The sequence below is a fragment of the Cryptomeria japonica genome, chromosome 10, assembly GCF_030272615.1.
Source record: "Cryptomeria japonica chromosome 10, Sugi_1.0, whole genome shotgun sequence".
NCBI lineage: Eukaryota > Viridiplantae > Streptophyta > Pinopsida > Cupressales > Cupressaceae > Cryptomeria > Cryptomeria japonica.
In genome coordinates, this window is record NC_081414.1 from 117,615,844 (window position 1) to 117,635,133 (window position 19,290).

The 19,290-nt window shown below is 34.5% G+C and overlaps 1 protein-coding gene across 1 annotated transcript; it reads right to left on the bottom strand.

The window, feature by feature from the left end:
- Positions 1 to 10,409: 10,409 nt before the first annotated feature.
- Positions 10,410 to 18,974, bottom strand: LOC131072519 (uncharacterized). The gene is made up of 6 exons (XM_059213443.1): positions 17,140 to 18,974; positions 14,362 to 14,774; positions 13,143 to 14,195; positions 12,401 to 12,976; positions 11,289 to 12,242; positions 10,410 to 11,123 (listed from the first exon to the last, which is right to left on the bottom strand). Exons 1-6 carry the CDS (start codon positions 18,846 to 18,848, stop codon positions 10,585 to 10,587), a joined length of 5,244 nt encoding a protein of 1,747 aa, XP_059069426.1. The 5' UTR covers positions 18,849 to 18,974; the 3' UTR covers positions 10,410 to 10,584.
- Positions 18,975 to 19,290: the final 316 nt, after the last annotated feature.

Here is a 19,290-nt window from a genome sequence, read left to right on the forward strand (position 1 = left end):
AGCTATGGGCGAGATGCACAAAGAATCCATGCTCACTTGTTGTGATGGAATAACATTTGATGATAGTCAAAAATTATAAAATGCTCAAGTCACCTCAAATTATTGTAAATAGGCTGAAAGAATATAAAAGTTTAAAGTTTTAAAGCTGTAGTGTAAGAACAGATAAAACATTTTAAAGCAAAAGGAACATGAGGTGAATGAAAGAAACCAAATCAAAACTAGAAACTATGAGAAACAAGAAGGAAGTTATAGTATAATGTGTATGTATAAGTTAAGAAAATACCTATTGGATTCTACGATTTTGGTCTAATCTCTTTGATATGAATGGATAAAGAAGATATAACGATACATCCATAGGAAAGTAGGAATTACGGAAATAAAGTGATATGTGAGGAGATACATTAAATTTTGAAGCCTGAAACAATAAAAAAGGTTAAGGCAAGATAACATTGTGACAGAAAGAGTAGTCAAAATAAAGTTTTTTTTTTGTTGTGCCAGAGGTATCCCCCCGACCCAACCCAGCGCCCAACCCACCTTACCTTGGACTTACTTATTGCCAATTTGGGGTGAGGGAGGGGCGAGCTGAGGTGAGACTAATCCTCTGGGGATGCATGCAATCACTCACAAACAATATGCATCAATTAAGCCCAAGCCTTAGAGTCAAACCCAGTACCAATGGGGAGCAAACCCATAACCCAAGCTAACTTCGCTACTTGTACAGGTGTGAAAGAAAAGTATTTACAAATACACGTGTCATTCAATATACACATACCAGAATTGTATTCTTTTATGCTATCATATTTGAATTGGCTTGCAACATTCTTAAAAATATTTGTAAAGCATGCTAAATATATAATCTGTTCACTTTAAATAGGAGATTAAAAGTTGATGTAAGTGATCAAGTTGGTTGTACTCACAATAAATTACATGCTGTTATTTAAACTTGTAAGATAGTGGAAGTGCACCAATAGAAATTTGCTTACCTATATGTGAATAAATGCAATTTACAATGATTATAAGTACCTGGTTCTGTGTTACATACTTCAGACTTGTAATCTTCATCAACTATGTGGTGGTTGCAAGTTACCTCTACTTGTATTAAAAGTGAATAAAAGATGGACACAGAGTATTTGTTTTTTCTTTTCAAAATTATTACATTTAATACATTTACATGTGTAATTTTGTTAAAAGGTCAGTGCATTTATAGGGAGGGAGAGGGGATATAGATATAAGTAGAGATAGGGAAGGAGGGATATGCATGTATAGGGAGGGAGAGGGGAGATATATAAATAGAGATAGAAGGAGAGAGAGAGGAGGGAAGAAGGAAGGAGAGCTATGTAGAAAAATAGCTCGGTAGGAAGGAAGTGAGAGGGAGGTATGGAGAGAGAGAGAGGTATAGATCTTATCTTGGAGAGAAGAGAGTTAGGTAGAGAGAGGTAGAGAGAAGGGAGAGAGGGAGAGTGATAGGAAGAGAGATATGTATAAAGATCAGAGAGACAAAGACAGTGAGATAAAATATAATAGAGAGGTAAGTAGGGAGGGAGTGAGAGAGTGGGATATTTATTTAGATAAATAGATGTAGTGAGGGAGGGAGCTAGAGGTAGGTGGAGAGAGGAAGAGTGGAGATAGAGGTAATTAGAGAGGGAAAGGGTGAGAGTTAGATAAGAAAAGAGGGAGAATGGGAGGGTGGGACATAAAGAAAGGGATAGGGAGAGGGAGAGATATGTAGAGAAGTATAGGTATGGAAAGAGTGAGGGGATGCATGTAGGGAGCGAGAGAGAGGGAAGGATGGAGAGAGTTGGGGAGGGGGAGAGTGAGGTGACATAGAGAGGAGAGAATGTATGTGAAATATGTAGAGAAGAGAGGGGTAGAGCTTGGGGAGAAAGGAAAGAATGAGATAGAGAGATGGGGAAGAGGGGGAGAAGTAGAATGATAGGAAGAGAGATAGGTCTAGATATCAAGGGAGACAAAAAGATTGAAATAGAGATAGAGAGAATGATAATATGAGCTTAGTGATTATTAAAAATTGATTGTCTAAGAAATTACAAGATCTAGAGCTTGGGGAGAGAGGAGAGAGTGAGATAGAGAGAGGTAGAGAGGGAGGAGGAGAGAGATAGGAAAACATATAGGTCTAGAGCTTGGGGGAGACAAAGAGTGCAAGACAAAGAGATAGTAAGAGAATGATGATAGGAGTCTATTGATTACTTAAATTTGACTATCTAAAACATTATAATATCTCCTAAAATCTAGAATTTTCATTATGAATCCTAGAGATCTGAAACCATTGTCAAACATCTTGCCAATATATACATAAACTACAACTTAAAGTAAGAGAAAATATAACTTATACTTAAATGTTATAATTTTAGTATATCCTAATGAAAAATGTTTTATGTATATATCCCAATGAAAAAAAACTAAGGGAATGCCAAAGGCATTAGCATCTAGGGGCAAGTTCCTTTTCACGCTTTATGTCAACAAAACGCATATGAGTTTTGCTTGTTTATAATAGTGCGTACATGTTTTCTATCATAAAAGCGTGTACACAATTTTTTTTCAAATAACACATACATGTTTTTAATTCAGATTATATGTACAATTTTTGGCATAGATTTTTTGAGCCTTACTATTATTTGAATTTATCAAAAACAAAACTAAGGGAATTTTTTGAGCCTTAATATTTTTTGAGCCTTAATATATCTCAACGAAAAAAAACTAAGAGAATGCCAAAGGCATTAGCATCTAGGGGAAAGTTCCTTTTTGCACTTTATGTCAACAAAACGGGTATGAGTTTTGCTTGTTTATAATAGTGCGTACATGTTTTCTATCATAAAAGTGTGTACACATTTTTATTTAAAATAACACATACATGTTTTTAATTCAAATTATATGTATGTTTTTTGTCATAGATTTTTTGAGCCTTAATATTATTTGAATTTATCAAAAACACATACGTATTTCATCCGTTTTAGGCATTTTTTTGGCTAGTGGTCACTAAATTGTTCACCATCTTGGTGCACATACCCAATTTCTAGTTAACTTGTTTGATTTTTTTGCAACCAAAATTTAGGTTAGACAGATAAAATGACTGGTTAGCTAAATAAATTAGAAAATAAAAAAACACAATAAGATAGCAGAATGTTAATTAAATTTGAAATGATAAACTATAAACTATAACATATAGGTGCCATGACACAGGTTGTAAATGTTGAAACAAGGTTCCTAAAAAGCACATTGTTAATCCGTGCAAAAACCACTAGTATTTTTTGTTTAATGTTAACAAAATCCCTTAACTAGAGATCGAAAGGAACAAGATTAATTTGTTGGTTAGCTAATATATTAGAGAAAATAGCAAAAAATTAGGAACTCAAAACTATATTAAAATATGTGGAAATGATGAAATAGAGGGCACAAATGCTAAACCATGCATGCCTCAATCCATATAAACGCTAAAATATAAGACATAAGCACTAAACTAAGACCTGCAATGTGAAAACTTATATAACAACTCTAAATTTTGATTAGTGGCTAGGGATGTGGGTCCCACCAAACATGCGAAAATGTAGGAGGAAAAATACACCAATTTAAAGTAGTAAAAACTTATTAAACAATACGAATCAAACTCAAATTTATATACCTTCACTCTCCATGTTTGAACTAAATTGATGTGCCTAACTCTCTTGATTTCCTCCAAGTTTAGTTGTGATTTCGATTACTCTCCAAGTAGCATAACAATAAGAATTTTTCTAGTAAAATGATAGCATTAGGATGACATATATAGAGTGATGATCAATGAAGGGAGAAGCCTCTAATTATAATTTTTTTTGGTGAAAGAATGGAGGGCTAAGATAAAAATTGTCATGAAGGGTTGAGATTGAATGAGAGGAGGTAACAAGAATTGAATACTTAGCCTCATAAAAAATGTCACAAGGTGGGGGCATATGGGAATTACTATTTTATAAGGAAGAAAGCAAGATGTGCTCACATATGTGTGAGCAGATCATGAAGATGACAAGTGGAAACCAAAGAGGAAAAGTGAAAGAGATGTAGGTGACAAATGGAGAAAAGAGGAAAGTGTATGGTGGCTCTATTGGGAAGGCCATTCTCACACGTGTGAGAATCCAATAAAATTTTGGTCAAATAATAACTTGGAAAAATGGAAGTGACATGTGAATTCAAGCATTTATGAGAGCTTGGAGGACACATGACATATAACTACAAGTTTGGTGATTTGGGTGAGTTTGAAATTGAAGAAAAGGTTAATGATGATTTGAAAGTGCATTAGCTAATTTAAAATTACCATATTAGCTAACTATTGTGGATTAAAATAATCGAGGTTGTGGGACTAAGGTTGAATTTAATTGAATTGTATTAATCAACCTTTAGGAAGAATAGTAAAATATATAGTTAATTTTATATAAATTATGAAGATTTTATAATGAATTAAATATAATTTAATTAATTAATGAGATGAGAGGAATTAAGCCAAGTGAAATAGAATTAGATAAAATGATGTTTATTTGATAAATTCATTTTGTCAAATTTAGGGTGTCTACACATGTTATTTAAGGTTGACACTTCAAGAGCTTCTAATACAATTTCTAAAAGCGGTTCAAAGATTTGGAACCATGCTATGATATAAAGACCCAAATAATGACTATTATGGTACTACTATCCTAGGAACATTATTGCTGCCCTAGTAACATTTTACTATTCAAAATTCAGTTTAAAAATTCAAGAAAATTATGATACTAAAAAAATTCATTCATCATTAATAATGCCATTAATGTTCTCTTGGTCTAATGAATTTAGGTAGTTGGAATAATTAAAACCAAAACACTGTATTGTATAATAAAGAACTCCCTAAAGAACTAAAAAATATAACAATAATTTAACATACTTAATGCATCTTGGGGCCAAAAGAATACCAGGTGCAACATCCATCATGTGGTAAAATAGACTACACTAACATGTTTTATTGGGTAAGTGAATGCCAAAAAAGTATTCTATTTGTTTCCCAAAACAATCTATCATTGCAAGCTACACTTTTTTGACATTGTCTTGAAAAAGACCTAAGTATGAAAAATTGCTAAAATTGATAGGCTATTTCATGGAATTTACGGTGGCACATAGGAAATTTTTGTATGAACCTATATGGCCATGTAGGGTACCTCCATAATAACCTCTGTTAGCTTTTGAAGACTCCAATCCAATTGGTTGTGGAAAAAGATTTTTTGAAGTTGTAAAAACTGTAAGATGCATCCAATGTAAAGTTATAAGGTAGCATAATTTTGTTTTATGTGTTCTGGGACTAAGCACTTAATTCCAACACATCTGAGTGGGAAGGTTTATGTTGGACATGGTCCTATTTAATACCCAAGCCTTGCCAAATGTTCGAGATTACATTCTTCCAATGTTGTTTCTTAAGATCTCCAAGTGCAAAAAACTATTGAAATTTGATAAGATATTTCATCGAATTTGTGGGGTCATGTGAGGCCCCTCTATGTTAACCTCTCTTAATTTTTTAATACTCCAATCTAGTTGGCCTCATAAATTTTTTTTTTTTAAAAATTTATAAAAATTATCCAATGCATTTAATGTAAAGTTGCAAGGTAGCACAATTTTTGTTTTCTTCATTGAGGAATTGAACCATTAGTCCCAACACATTTGGATCGATAGGTTTATGCTAGCCATCATATTGTTCCACACCCAAGTTCTGTCAAACATTCTGGGCAAGACTGCGTCAGTGCATTCTCTTAAAAGCTCAGGTGCAAAAAATATCAAACTTTGATAGGTTATTTCTCATAATCCTTAACATTATTTTCAAACCTATAGCATCATGTGACATCCCTCTATAATAACCTCTCTCATTTTTTGAAGAATCCAATCTAATTGGTTGTGGTGAACTTTTTTTTGGTGTTGCAAAAGTTGTCACATGCATTCAATGTAAAGTTATGAAGTAGAATAATTTTTTATTTATGAATTATGGGGAAAAAATATAAACTCTAACATTCTTGGTTGGATAGGTTTATGCTAGGAATGGTCCTATTTTTGACCTCTTTTGAATGTTTCGAGCTACACTACTGGTGTATTTTCTGAAGAGCCTTAAGTGCAGAAAATTTCAAACTTTGAGAGGTTATTTCTTGGAATCTTGGGTACATACAAATAATTTTTCTAAACCTATAGGGTTGTGTGAAGTCTTTCTACAATAAAATCTCTCATTTTTTTAAGACTCCAATCTAATTGGCCATGGGAAAAGTTTTTATAGTGATCCCAAAACTGTTACATGTGTTCAATGTAAGGTTATAAGGTAGCACAAATTTTGATTTGTGTCTCATGGGGAAAAGTTGTTAGCACCAATATATTTAGATTAGTAGGTTCACATTAGGAATGATCTTTTTTTTTCACTCCATCTCTTCTAAACATTTTGGGCTACATTACGTTGATGCTTTCTCTTAAGAACCCTAAATGCAAAATGTATCATAATTTTATGGGCCATTTCTCAAAATCCTAGGCACATACAAATATTTTGTCTGAAACTATAGGGTTATGTATGGTCCCTCTACAATAATTTAGTTTGTCGTGGATTTTTTTTTGGTGTTGCAAACATTGTCACATGCATTCAATGTAAAGTTGGAAGTTAGCATAGCTTTTGTTTAGTACATCATAGTACCAAACCGTCAGTTACAAGGTAGAATTTGTGCCTTTCATGGTTCACCCACCATAACCCAACTTATTGTATAGTAGAATTAACTACTTCTCTATGGTCACCTAGCATAACACAATTTGCTAGTTGTTGGACCATATAACCCTTCTCTCATCACAAATTGGTGTATGCTTTTGTCTCTTTCTAGAAGTCCACTTATGATTTTGTAGTAACATTTTTGGGATGATATTTAGAGGTTGAGATAGTTTCAATGTTGGGGTCCCTTCAACTATTTGACTTGGAGCCTTTGGTTTGGTACTTTTGTTGTCTTTACTTTTTTATTTATTTTCTTAGTGTACTTTTCTTTATATTTTTGTATTTTATTTATTTAATGTGTTCTACTTTGGATGGTATTGTGTGAATTGATAAGATCCTGCCTTGGGGGCTTTCTTCTTAGGACTTAGTTTCATCTTATCCCTTGTATGTCTTGTTCTCTAACATTTTCTCTACTTTACTATGACAATGAGTTTAAGTTTGTACTCTTGCTAAAATGGGAGATAAATGTAATGTAGTAAATTGTATCCCTTTATAATTTCACACTCTATTAAGCCCCCACTTTAGTATGATTTCTCCTAGATAATTTTAAGCCTATTTACCTCATATCCTACTCTATAATTTAATTATTATACCCACAACTTAATTTTTGTCGCATACTAATTTCAAGACTAGGTCTTATGTTTTGTATCTTGATACTCCACTGCTCCTTTTTTTAGTGGGATATGGCATAAAATACTATAGTCCTCTTAAAAGGGACCCAAAGTCAAACATGTGTGTGTTAGCCTCCATCATTCATGATATGGTCTTGATCTTTTCATGTGATCATTGGTTGTCAGCGTAAATTTGGAAATACCTCATGAACCTTATATAAAGCATGTATCTTCTATCATTTATTAGATCTAAGAAGAAATTCAATGGATCTAGTGTTATCAAGCAAGCGATTTAGATATGAGTACTCAACGTATTGAGTAGCAAGCTATAGTTATGTACATTCAAACATGATTTAACATTGATTGTGTTTTGTTATCATGTTATTGCATCAACGCTTGAAGGACTTGTCTAAAGAGCATTTGATCATCGGATTTTACATTTATAAGTTATAATTACTTAATTTCAACATTTGCATATCATTTAGACCATTTCCTTCTAATGATTATCTCTCTTTTTCATCAATCATTATTGTTGTGGAGGTGGAAACACCAACATAGGGTTTCATAGTTTAGGAAATTGCCTATACAATATAATATTCATTTTTCTCCCATTTTCATGTGTTCAGGTTTAAATCTAATAGTATAGAGTGCTATAGAAATGCAGAGAAAATAGAAACAAAATATCTAAAATTTTAACAGGTGAAAATTTTTGGACTCAGGAACTCTCTAGCCGTGTCTAACAGATTCTGATTGAATTTAAGATAGATAGGCCTACAAGACCTCTTGATTATGAATCTATAAATTTTTATGTGCATAGATACCCTCAAACTAGGTTGCCTAGCAAATGTCTCCAATAGTTTTAGGCCCAATTCATAGATACAGGTTCCTTTCTCCATCCTCTTTGTAGATCCGAGCAACTGTGTTGGTTTTCTGTTTTGTATCTCACCATTATTGCTAATGTCACCACTTTCCTATCACTTAACCTATTTCATTCACACACACTTCACAATATCAAATACATTGCAACAAAAGAATCACAAACCATAAATTTTTAGCTCTCCTTTTAGGACTATAGCTAAATCTATTAATGATTCCAATGATATGTGGAGATTTAAGATATTGATTTGTATCCATAGGCCTAGGATCTCATCTCCATCCATATTTGGTAGGCACCCTACTATATGGTAGAGATTCTTTGCCATGTTTTGACATTTTGGGTAGTGTATAAGAGGTTGCGATGACTTATGGGGATTTAAATATTCGTATAACAAGGTATGATGTGTAAGAACTAGATTCTATGATAGGTTGACAAGTGTGAAGAGGCATCATTGCATGGAGAATGTGGATGTCCAATTTGGGTGATAATATGCCATAAGAGAGTCAACCATTATTAGTCAATTATGATAGATTCTCTTACACCTATAAGTCCTGTCAATTATTATAGATTCTATGATAGTTCTAAGGTGTGTAAGAGCATCTATTATACATATTTATGAAAATAATGAGGGAACCAAGTTTAGAGGTATGCATGAGAAGCAAAATAATCTTGTACAAGTGTCATTTACATGGTTGGAGGTGGTTGGAAAATGGGCCCAGTAGTTTTGGATTCCCATCTCTTGTAACTTCCTCTAGAAGCTAGTCACAATGCATTCTCCATATATTGGATGTCTTGGAGAGTACTTTGTATTTGTGAAGTTTTTTGCAAGTGGTATGATGCTATCAAAATTAATCTGGTTTACTAGAGATTTAATGTTAGACTCATGTTGAAGAGCTTGACTGTAGCATTATATTGTATCCTTCAATTTATTGGAATACAAGGAGTTGTTCTTTGGAGTGAGGGGTTTTTCACTTGAAAAGGTTTTCCCCATATACATTTGATGTTTATTATTTTATGATATTGCATGCTTAATATTTATTTCTATATTTAATTTCTTCATATTGTAGCTAGTTAAGTATTTGTGTGAAAAAATTGTAATATTCACCCACTAAATTAGTGTTTGACAGTGTTTTCCACACATTTGCTTCTTTTCAAAGATATTATAGTTTTATGTTGACTATGTTAGATTGATGTAAGAGAATATAATGTTAAAAATAAAAAATATAACAACATACAACTTTCTTTGCAAACAACTTCTTCGTTGCTTCTTGTCACACATAACATCATGAATTTTGTGATATGACGTTGAAAATTGTAGAGCCAACATAAAAAAATAGATTAAACCACAATTGTAGAATAATGTTAAAACATAAAAGAAGATATTAATTTCTTTGGATGATATTCTATTACATTGCATTGGCTTATAAATCCTTACATTTTCCTATACCAATCACCCAATCTCCCATACAAGAATAACTAACTAACAAATATTTTTTCTAACTATTAAACAACCTTTATTTATAACATTCAATTTACTTATTTTAAAATTATAAAAAACTATCAAACTAATGTATATCTAGGTTATTACTTTATTGCATACTATGTGCTTAGAATAATATAAACTTGTTTATTTACACATCTACAAGTATATTGTGTGACTTTTATTTTTCAGTTTGGTGGAGATGCAGCCTCCTACTATTCCACAATGGTTACATATATTTATGTCTCTTGGTGGTGTATCTTATATATATCCACTTATTTTTCTTAATTTGTTTATATTGATCTTACATATTGCAATCTATTGATCTTTTGATTTATTGTGTTTAAATAGCTTCCATAGATAAATCTCACAAATTTATTAAATATTATAGAAAATACTTTGAGTATATCCCAATTTTTATGAGAGGTCTCATACATTCTATTCAACAATGAAACCGCTCAAAATTCCCTTAAATTTATGGATGTATACATCTTACATTTAGCACACCTTTTTTATAAGAATAAGAATTTAGTTTCTTGATGATAAAATATCACATATTTGCAATGCATACATAATTTTTGAAGGATAATTTTGTGTGGTCATCTCTTAAGAGATATTTAAAACACATGCCTAAATATAGATAACATGGATTAAAATATATTTATAATACATACATAAATATTTAAAAAATTAAATTTTGCACAGCTAAAAGATATTTACATTAATTCTTGTGTGGCCTCTTACCAAATTATTTACGATGCTTATCATAGAAAAAAACAATTTACAAAAATATTTACAAAAATATTTACAATGCCTGCATAAATGTTTCAAGGGTGGGTTGACCGGTTGACACTCTTTACTCGGTGGCTGCATGTTAACATGAGGCAGGTGCCCTCATTCCTTGAATCATTTCGACCACATTGTTCATCATGGGACGGGAGTAAACATGGGGAGAAGTACAACGTATTGCTATTTCAAGCATTCCCAACATGTTTTGGATGCCTCTCCCATCCCTCTCCACCCTCTCATCCAACACTTCATCGCTCCACCTTTCTTTCTCAATACAAACAATCCATGTGGGAAGATGTGTGTTAACCGATGAAGGGTTCTTCCCACTCACAAGTTCAAGGAGTACCACTCCAAAACTATACACGTCTGATTTTTCGGATAATCTTTTGCTATGGTACTGCTCCGGTGCCATATATCCCGAGAATTTTTCAGTAACACTTGAATTTTTCAAAATACCCGCCAAACAAGTATCTGTAAGGCAGGCATTTCCCTCGTTGTCCAGCAGAATGTTGGAAGTTTTTACATTACCGTGTGCAATACCTGACTTGTGAAGAAATTCCAAGCCCAAGGCCACATCCGCAGCTATCTCCATCCGCCTATCCCACTTTAGGGGTTCTTCTTCAGCTGCAACACATAAAACAATATCATCTGCCTTTACCCAAAAGAAAGGAAATGGCAGCTAGCTGTGGGAAATATCATGAAAACAATCTAGTCTGCACGTTAAATTCTACTGTTGGACTAATACTGAATGAAATCTTGCCATTTAAGAGTTGGAGGAAGTGCGCATACTGTGTAGAAGGGTATAGAGGCTGCCATTGGGATAATAGTTATATATAAGAAGCCTCTCTTCTTCGAGAGTATTATAAGCCTGTAAACTCACTAGATTGGTATGCTTCAGACTTCCCAATGCTTGTACACCTCGTTCAAAATCACTTCTGTCGCCCACATAAATTGTATCTTTTGACAATATTTTGACCACGAGGGAAATATTATGGGAATCAGTTCTATATGTAGTCCCAAAGCTGCCCTTTCCCAGGAGTTCCGCACAGGATCCCATAAGATCTTGTGGATCAAAATGAACAATACTTCCGCAGTGGAACACTAGAGAGGAATGATCTTTTTGAGCATTGGATTTCTCAGAAGGCGGTACATTCTTATCTGAAGGCAGTGCATTCGATTTCTCTGAAGGCATTGTATTCATCTCTGAACATGAGTAAGCTGTAGTAATTTCTCGGATCAGTTCAACAACATTGTTTATCTTGGGACGGGCGTAAACGAGGGGAGAACAACATGTCATTGCTATTCCAAGCATTCCCAACATGTTTTCGATGGCTACCCCTTCACCCTTCAGCCCCACATCCAACACTTCAGTCGTCCACCTTTCTTCCTCAATAGAGAAAATCCACGTGGGAAGATCTGTGCTAAACCGTGAAGGGTTTCTTCCGGTGACAAGTTCAAGGAGTACTACTCCAAACCTGTACATGTCTGATTCTTTAGATATCCTTCCGCTACTGTACTCCTCCGGTGCCATGTATCCCATGGAATTTTTACCAACACTTGAGTATTCAACAATATCAGCCAAACAAGAATCTGCTAGGCAGGCATTTCCGTCGTTATCCAGCAGAATATTGGAAGATTTTACATTGCTGTGTGCGATACCTGATTTGTGAAGAAACGCCAGGCCCAAGGCCACATCCTCCGCTATCTTCATCCGCCTATACCACGTCAGGGGTTCTTTTTCAGCTACACCACAAACAACAATATCATCTACTTTTACATAATATAAGAGAAATGTTAGATAGCTGTGGGAAATATCATGAAAACCATTTAGTGTGCATATTAAATTGTACAGTAGCACCAATATTATATGAAATATAAGAGTGAGAGAGAAATTCACATACTGTGTAGAAGAGAGTAGAGGCTGCCATTGGGAAGATAATTATATATAAGAAGCTTATCTTCTTCAGAAATATGATAGGCCTGTAAACTCACTAGATTGGTATGCTCCAGACTTCCTAATGCTTGTAAACGTTGCTCAAAATCTCTTTTGTTGCGCACGTAGATTATATCATTTGACAATCTCTTGACCGCAACAGAAAAATCAGGCAAATTAGCTCTATATGTGCTCGCAAAGATGCCATTTCCCAGGAGTTCCCCACTGGATTTACAAAGATCATCTAGATAAAAATCTCTTTTGTTGCGGACGAAAGTTATACCTTGTGATAATCTCTTGACCAGAACAGAAAAATCAGGCGAATTAGCTCTATATGTACTCGCAAAGATGCCCTTTCCCAGGAGTTTCTCTGTAGACATAAGATCATCCAGATCAAGACTTCCGCCGTTGAACGCATGAGAGGATGGATCTTTTCGTTCATTGAAATTCTCTGAAGGCATTGAATTCTTCTCTGAAGGCGTTGCCCATATGACATCCGCCGCTATCCCCGTCCGCCTATCCCACTTTAGGGGTTCTTCTTCAGCTGCAACGCATACAACAATATCATCTGCCTTTACCCAAAATAAAGGAAATGGCAGATAGGTGTGGGAAATATCATGAAAACCATCTAGTGTGCATGGTAAATTCTACGGTAGGACTAGTACTAAATTAAATCTTGCCATTTAAGAGTTGGAGGAAAGTGCGCATACTGTGTAGAAGAGAATAGACGCTTCCATTGGGATAATCGTTATATATAAGAAGCCCTTCTTCATTGGTTGCATTGGATTTCTCAGAAGGCAGTACATTCTTATCCGAAGGCAGTGTATTCGATTTCTCAGAAGGCAGTACACTCTTATCTGAAGACAGTGCATTCGATTTCTCTGAAGGCAGTGCATTTGATTTCTCTGAAGGCGGTACATTCTTATCCGAAGGCAGCGCATTCGATTTCTCAGAAGGCAGTACACTCTTATCTGAAGGCAGTGCATTCGATTTCTCTGAAGGCAGTGCATTTGATTTCTCTGACGGCAGTACATTCTTATCCGAAGGCAGTGCATTTGATTTCTCAGAAGGCAATACACTCTTATCTGAAGGCAGTGCATTCGATTTCTCTGAAGGCAGTACATTCTTATCCGAAGGCAGTGCATTCGACTTTTCAGAAGGCAGTGCATTCCTATCTGAAGGCAGTGCATTCGATTTCTCTGAAGGCATTGTATTCTTCTCTGAACATGAGACAGCTGTAGTAATTTCTCGGATCATTTTAATCACATTTCTCATCCTGGGACGGACGTAAACATGGGGAGAACAACAGAGCATCGCTATTTTGAGCATTCTCAAAATGTTTCGGGTGGCTCCCTCCTCACTGTTCAGCCTCACATCCAACACTTCTGTCGTCCACCTTTCTTCTTTAATAGAGAAAATCCACGTGGGAAGATCTGTGTTAAACAATGAAGGATTCTTCCCAGTGACACATTCAAGGAGTACCACTCCAAAACTGTACACGTCTGATTCTTTAGATATTCTTCCGCCATTGTGCTCCTCTGGTGCTATGTATGCCGCGGATTTTTTAGCAACACTTGAGTTTTCCGCGATAAGATCCGCGAAACAAGATTCTGCTAGGCAGGCATTGCCGTCGTTGTCCAGCAGAACGTTGGAAGATTTTACATTGCCGTGTGCGATATCTGACTTGTGAAGAAACGCCAGGCCCACGGCCACATCCGCCGCTATCTGCATCCGCCTACACCACGTCAGGTGTACTTTTCCAGCTGCACCACAAACAACAATATCATCTGCTTTGACACAATATAAAAGAAATGGCATATAGCTGTGGGAAATATCATGAAAACTATTTAGTGTGCATATTAAATTTTAAGGTAGCACTAATATTAAATGACATCTTGCCATATAAGAGTTTTTGGGAAGTTCACATACTGTGTAGAAGATAGCAAAGGCTGCCATTGGGAAGATAATTATAAATAAGGAGCTTTTCCCATTTGGAAATATAATAAGCCTCTAAACTCACTAGATTGGGATGCTTCAGACTTCCTAATGCTTGTAAACGTCGTTCAAAATCTCCTCCATTTATATCTCTTAATCTCTTGACGACGAGAACAAAATCATGCAAATAAACTTTATATGTAGTGCCAAAGCTGCCATTTCCCAGGACTTCTGCACTGGATAGAAGAATATCATTTAGATCAAAATGATAAAGACTTCCGCAGTGGAACAAAAGAGAGGATCGAGCTTGTCGTGCATTCAATTTCTTTGAAGGCAAGGGATTTTTCTCAAAAGGCATTGAATTCTTCTCCGAAGGCATTGTCCCGGTCACATTTATGTTGTATCTTCTGTTGTAATAGAAACATCACCTACATATTAATGACACTATTTTTGTGCTTAAAAGAAATACGCACAATAATTATCAAAGTTAATAAAGATTATAAATTCAGTTAATTGGCTGGAGTGGTATTTAAATAAACATGGTTTCCGCATATTTATTGTTTAACTTTTAGTTTAAATAGTCATGAACATGGCAGTTTAAAGGACATTGTCTAGCGGTAAATGTTAAATGAGGATATTATTTATTATTATTTTCAGGATATTTGAAAGGGGTTATCTATTTATCTTTTTCATTTTATAATAAATAAATAAATTAAAAAAAAAAAGGTTTTTTAGTTGTTATAATAATGATGTTTAATTATTTTAATATTCTTTTTTAATCATTAAAAATTTATATTTACATGTTTTTTTAATATTCTTTTTTAATTATTTAATTATTTTTTATTAACAATTTTTAAAAAAAAAATTGATGTAATTTAAAAAAAAAATCTTGTAATAAAAAATTAAAGCTTCAAAGTGGAGTCATTTATGATTTTTTTTATAGCATAAGGATATTCTTTGATTGAGTTGGATCATTTGTTATAGATTATTTCTTAATCAACTTTGATGTTCAATTTCCTATTCACTTTTGATATCTTTTATTTCAAATGAATTTTTCATAAGATTTTCAAAGAGTTTTTAATTTTCAAAGAGGTTTCATATTATATAAACCATTAGAAACTTGTTCTTGATTTTTGAAGTTTTATATTTATTATCAGACACTTATGTAAAGATTAAACGATTGTTGCTAAAGTTTTGTTTTTGTATTGAAGAAATGCAAAAAAAGGCTGTGCAAGCAACAAATTACAAAGCTGCACCATCAATAAGAAGCAGAAAACTAAATTGAACGAAGAGGCAAAAAGCTGAATATAACAAAATTTGATTACCTCAAGTGAACAAAATATAAAACTAAACTTGCAAGCACATAACTGCAGTTATGAACAACTTTTTAAGCTATTTGGAACAGAATATGTCATCTTTGTGAAGCTTGTAATAAAGCTGTACACCCCTTTACATAGTGATTTTAGATTGTTGCTAGAGTTAACACATCAATTTGTGACGTCTGGTCTTTCGTATAACATCTTTGATTTTGCGATTAATATAGAAGGCAGACTCTACTTGATCATGTTCATGTTCACAAGATAAATCTTACCCACAAAAGGGATATTCTTGGAATCCACTGTATGTAAGGTAATATAAACGCAAGAATATTTCCAATTCATCAGAACACAAATCCTTATATAGTTTAAATAAATTTATTGGGAAGCATACCAAGTATCCTCCGAAGATCTTCTCTGGGATTGAAGTTAAATACATTATGAACAAACCAAATTTTCTCATGAACAGGGGTCTTCTTGAAAAAAAAAAAGTATTTTCATGTTTAATAGAGAAACTGATCATCAACTATCCTTTGGTATCAAAAAAAAAAGAACGGATGCAGATGATAAGTACATTAAAGATTCAGAGGTAGAATTGACAAGTCTTAACAGTTTTAGATGTATTTGTTTTTCAACTTAAAAAATAAAAATTTAGTAGTTCATGCGAGAGGTGCGAATTCAGCAGGTAAGACTATTAATTCAGTATAAGGTCAATGTTAAAGAGATTTCCATTGTCTATAGTATAAAGCAAAGTAGTTTCTAAATTTGATTGTGTATAATATTTTTGCATTAATGTTTTGGATCACATTCTGTGATTCATCATCAGGATAATGAGAGCTAAAGGAAATCAGTTTTTGAATTCGATTGTATAATATTTTTGCATCAATGTTTCCGATCACACTCCCTGATCCATCATCAGGATAATGAGAGTCAAAAATCATCAGGATAATGAGAGTCAAAAGAATCTTGATGATAGATCACAGAATGTGATCCAAAACATTGATGCAAAAATATTATACACAATCAATCCAAAAACTCCTTTACTCAGTATAAAATATCAATAGAAAATTTAGTGTGGGAATGCAACGACGATCATGAAATTGCATACTATGAAGAACATATACTTCAGCTAGGGCCGTGGTTTAAGCGAGAAGAGAGGTAAAGAAGGCCAGGGACAGAGATTATTATATAACCCAATAAGAATTAGAAGCCAAATTTGGGGAAAAAGCATTAGAAGGGAATACAGATTTCCAGAACTAAGCCATATTTTTAGTTCAATATACATTTGTGTCCACACAAGGGAATTCAGCAAGTATAATTGTTACATTAGAAGATTCCTCAATTTAAATCTCAAATTGCTTTTGTTTCTGGTTCTGAGTTTCAAGGGAACTGTGAATACTCTAGAAAAGACATTAGAATTGTAAAGTCTAATAGTGAAATCAGCAATAATTCATACCTTTTTATCTCAGCGGGGACGCTGTCAAGAACCCTAGTTATCAATTCCAGTTTCTCGTCTGCAGAACTTTCATCAAATGCTTCTTCCTTGGACGTCACAAGTTCTAAAGACAACTCAGGTGGGTGAAAATAATCGCCGGAGTTTGCAAGCCAGTCACAAGGATCTGTACTTCTCAGTATGAATAATTTCATGTTCCTCATAAAAGTAGAAACCTGTCCAAAAGAAGGACGACGACTTGGATCTGTATCCCAACACTTTGCTATGTAATTAGCTAACACGGCTGGACATGAAGGCGGCTGCAAAACCGGCCTTTTCCCTTGCACAATCAGTCGGTACAGATCTTTGGGATGTACATCCAGGAAAGGCTGCTTCCCTGTCAGGATCTCATAACAAGTCATTGCAAAGCTGTATACATCTGCTTTATAGGTGTACTCATTTAGGGTGTCAATTTCTGGGAGCAATTCTTCATTTGGGAAGGGAAAAGCTTCGGGTGCCCTCCAGTAACATGTTCCCTTGGGATCTTCACACCTAACACTGGATAGCCTCAAACTAGCCATTCCAAAATCACAAAGTTTAACTCGCCCGTAGCCTTGCTCCCTAAATTCCGGAACTGCAGAGGGCTGTATGAGAACATTAGAAGATTTGAGATCTAGATGCATGATACCCCGGCTGTGAAGGTATTCCATTCCCCTCGATATTTGAAGCATCATATCCACTGCAACAGGGAGCGCCAGGGGTGCCCTGCCACCAGAACTTGAAAGTAGTTTGTCCAAGCTGGAGCTGACCAGTTCCATAACAATATAGCAACTTCGTCCCTCAATACATGCGCCTATCAACTGGACAATGAAAGGGCTATGTAGCTTGGAAAGAACTGTAATCTCCCTCTCGAACAGATCAGGAGCATCAATAGGAATATCTTTTACGGCTACCTTATGCCCCAGCCATGAACCCTCGTACACTTGCCCAAAAGATCCGTGTCCTATACTTTTCTTTTTGATTAAATCTTTTGGAGGGATCTGCAGACACGTAGGTGTACCAGTTGCAGATTCAATTTTACACTCATTCGTGATGGCTTCTGATATCTTTCTCTCCATGAATTGTAAAACCCCAATTTTATTTTTTTGTTTAAGAGTCCAAGCCTTGGCAACTGTTTGATTACAAGCCATCAATAGGTGCCAGTGGTCTTGAAACTTGAAGCCAAAGTGATCTAAATGTAAATTAGACATTTCTGAAAAGAAATTACTTATTCTGTTGCAGAATTCTTTAAAGTGGATTTTTTCATCCCATGCTTCAATCGGGCACAGAAGAACTAGATCTAAGCAAAGAAGAGACCAAGCAAGGTCGTGCATGTGTAGGGCGAAGGCCTCACCTGTGTTAGCCATTATAAAACATTTCAGCCAGCCGCTATCGGTTGAGCAGTGTTTGAGGTATACTTCTGCTTCTTTCATGGCCCGATATATTTCTTTCCAAGCTCTCATTAGATGCACACGTTTGCTCCAAATATCGTAACCCACATATGGTCCATTGTTGTCAATATATGGGGAGAATTTACTGAGCATATAAGCGCACAAACTTTTGCATTGCTCGACATGGAATTTGAAGCTTTTACCGTTCATGAGAAGGTTCAGTTTATCCAAGGAATCCATAACAAGCCTACGAAAATCTCTAGCCGTGTCAATGCCCAACAGATCTTCCTCATGCGTATCCATCAGTTGGAACGAGCTACAAAAGAAATTTAATTCATGATTATACAAGGGATTTGGCAGACATATACTGCGTGAAGCTTCGTAAATGTAGCGAGGCTATTTCGCTGGGCGGCCGATGGAGGTGTGAACCAGGCAATTATTTTGTTGGATAAAAAAAAACACGCGTTGACTATACACAAGGCGTTTATTAAATTATAAGAATGGTTCAATGCAGTTATAATTTTTTAATAAAATATTTGATTTAACATTATTTCTATTGATTAGGTAGTTCATATTTTTTATATAACTTGTCATGTAGTTAAATAGTCAAATCATTAAAAAAATTATATGATATAAAGGGTATCTATAAAATTTCATGGATGCTTCTTTTTATTATATTTAAAATATGAACAATGTTAAAATATTATTAAATTTATGTTTGTGATTAAAAAATGTTTTGTTTGAG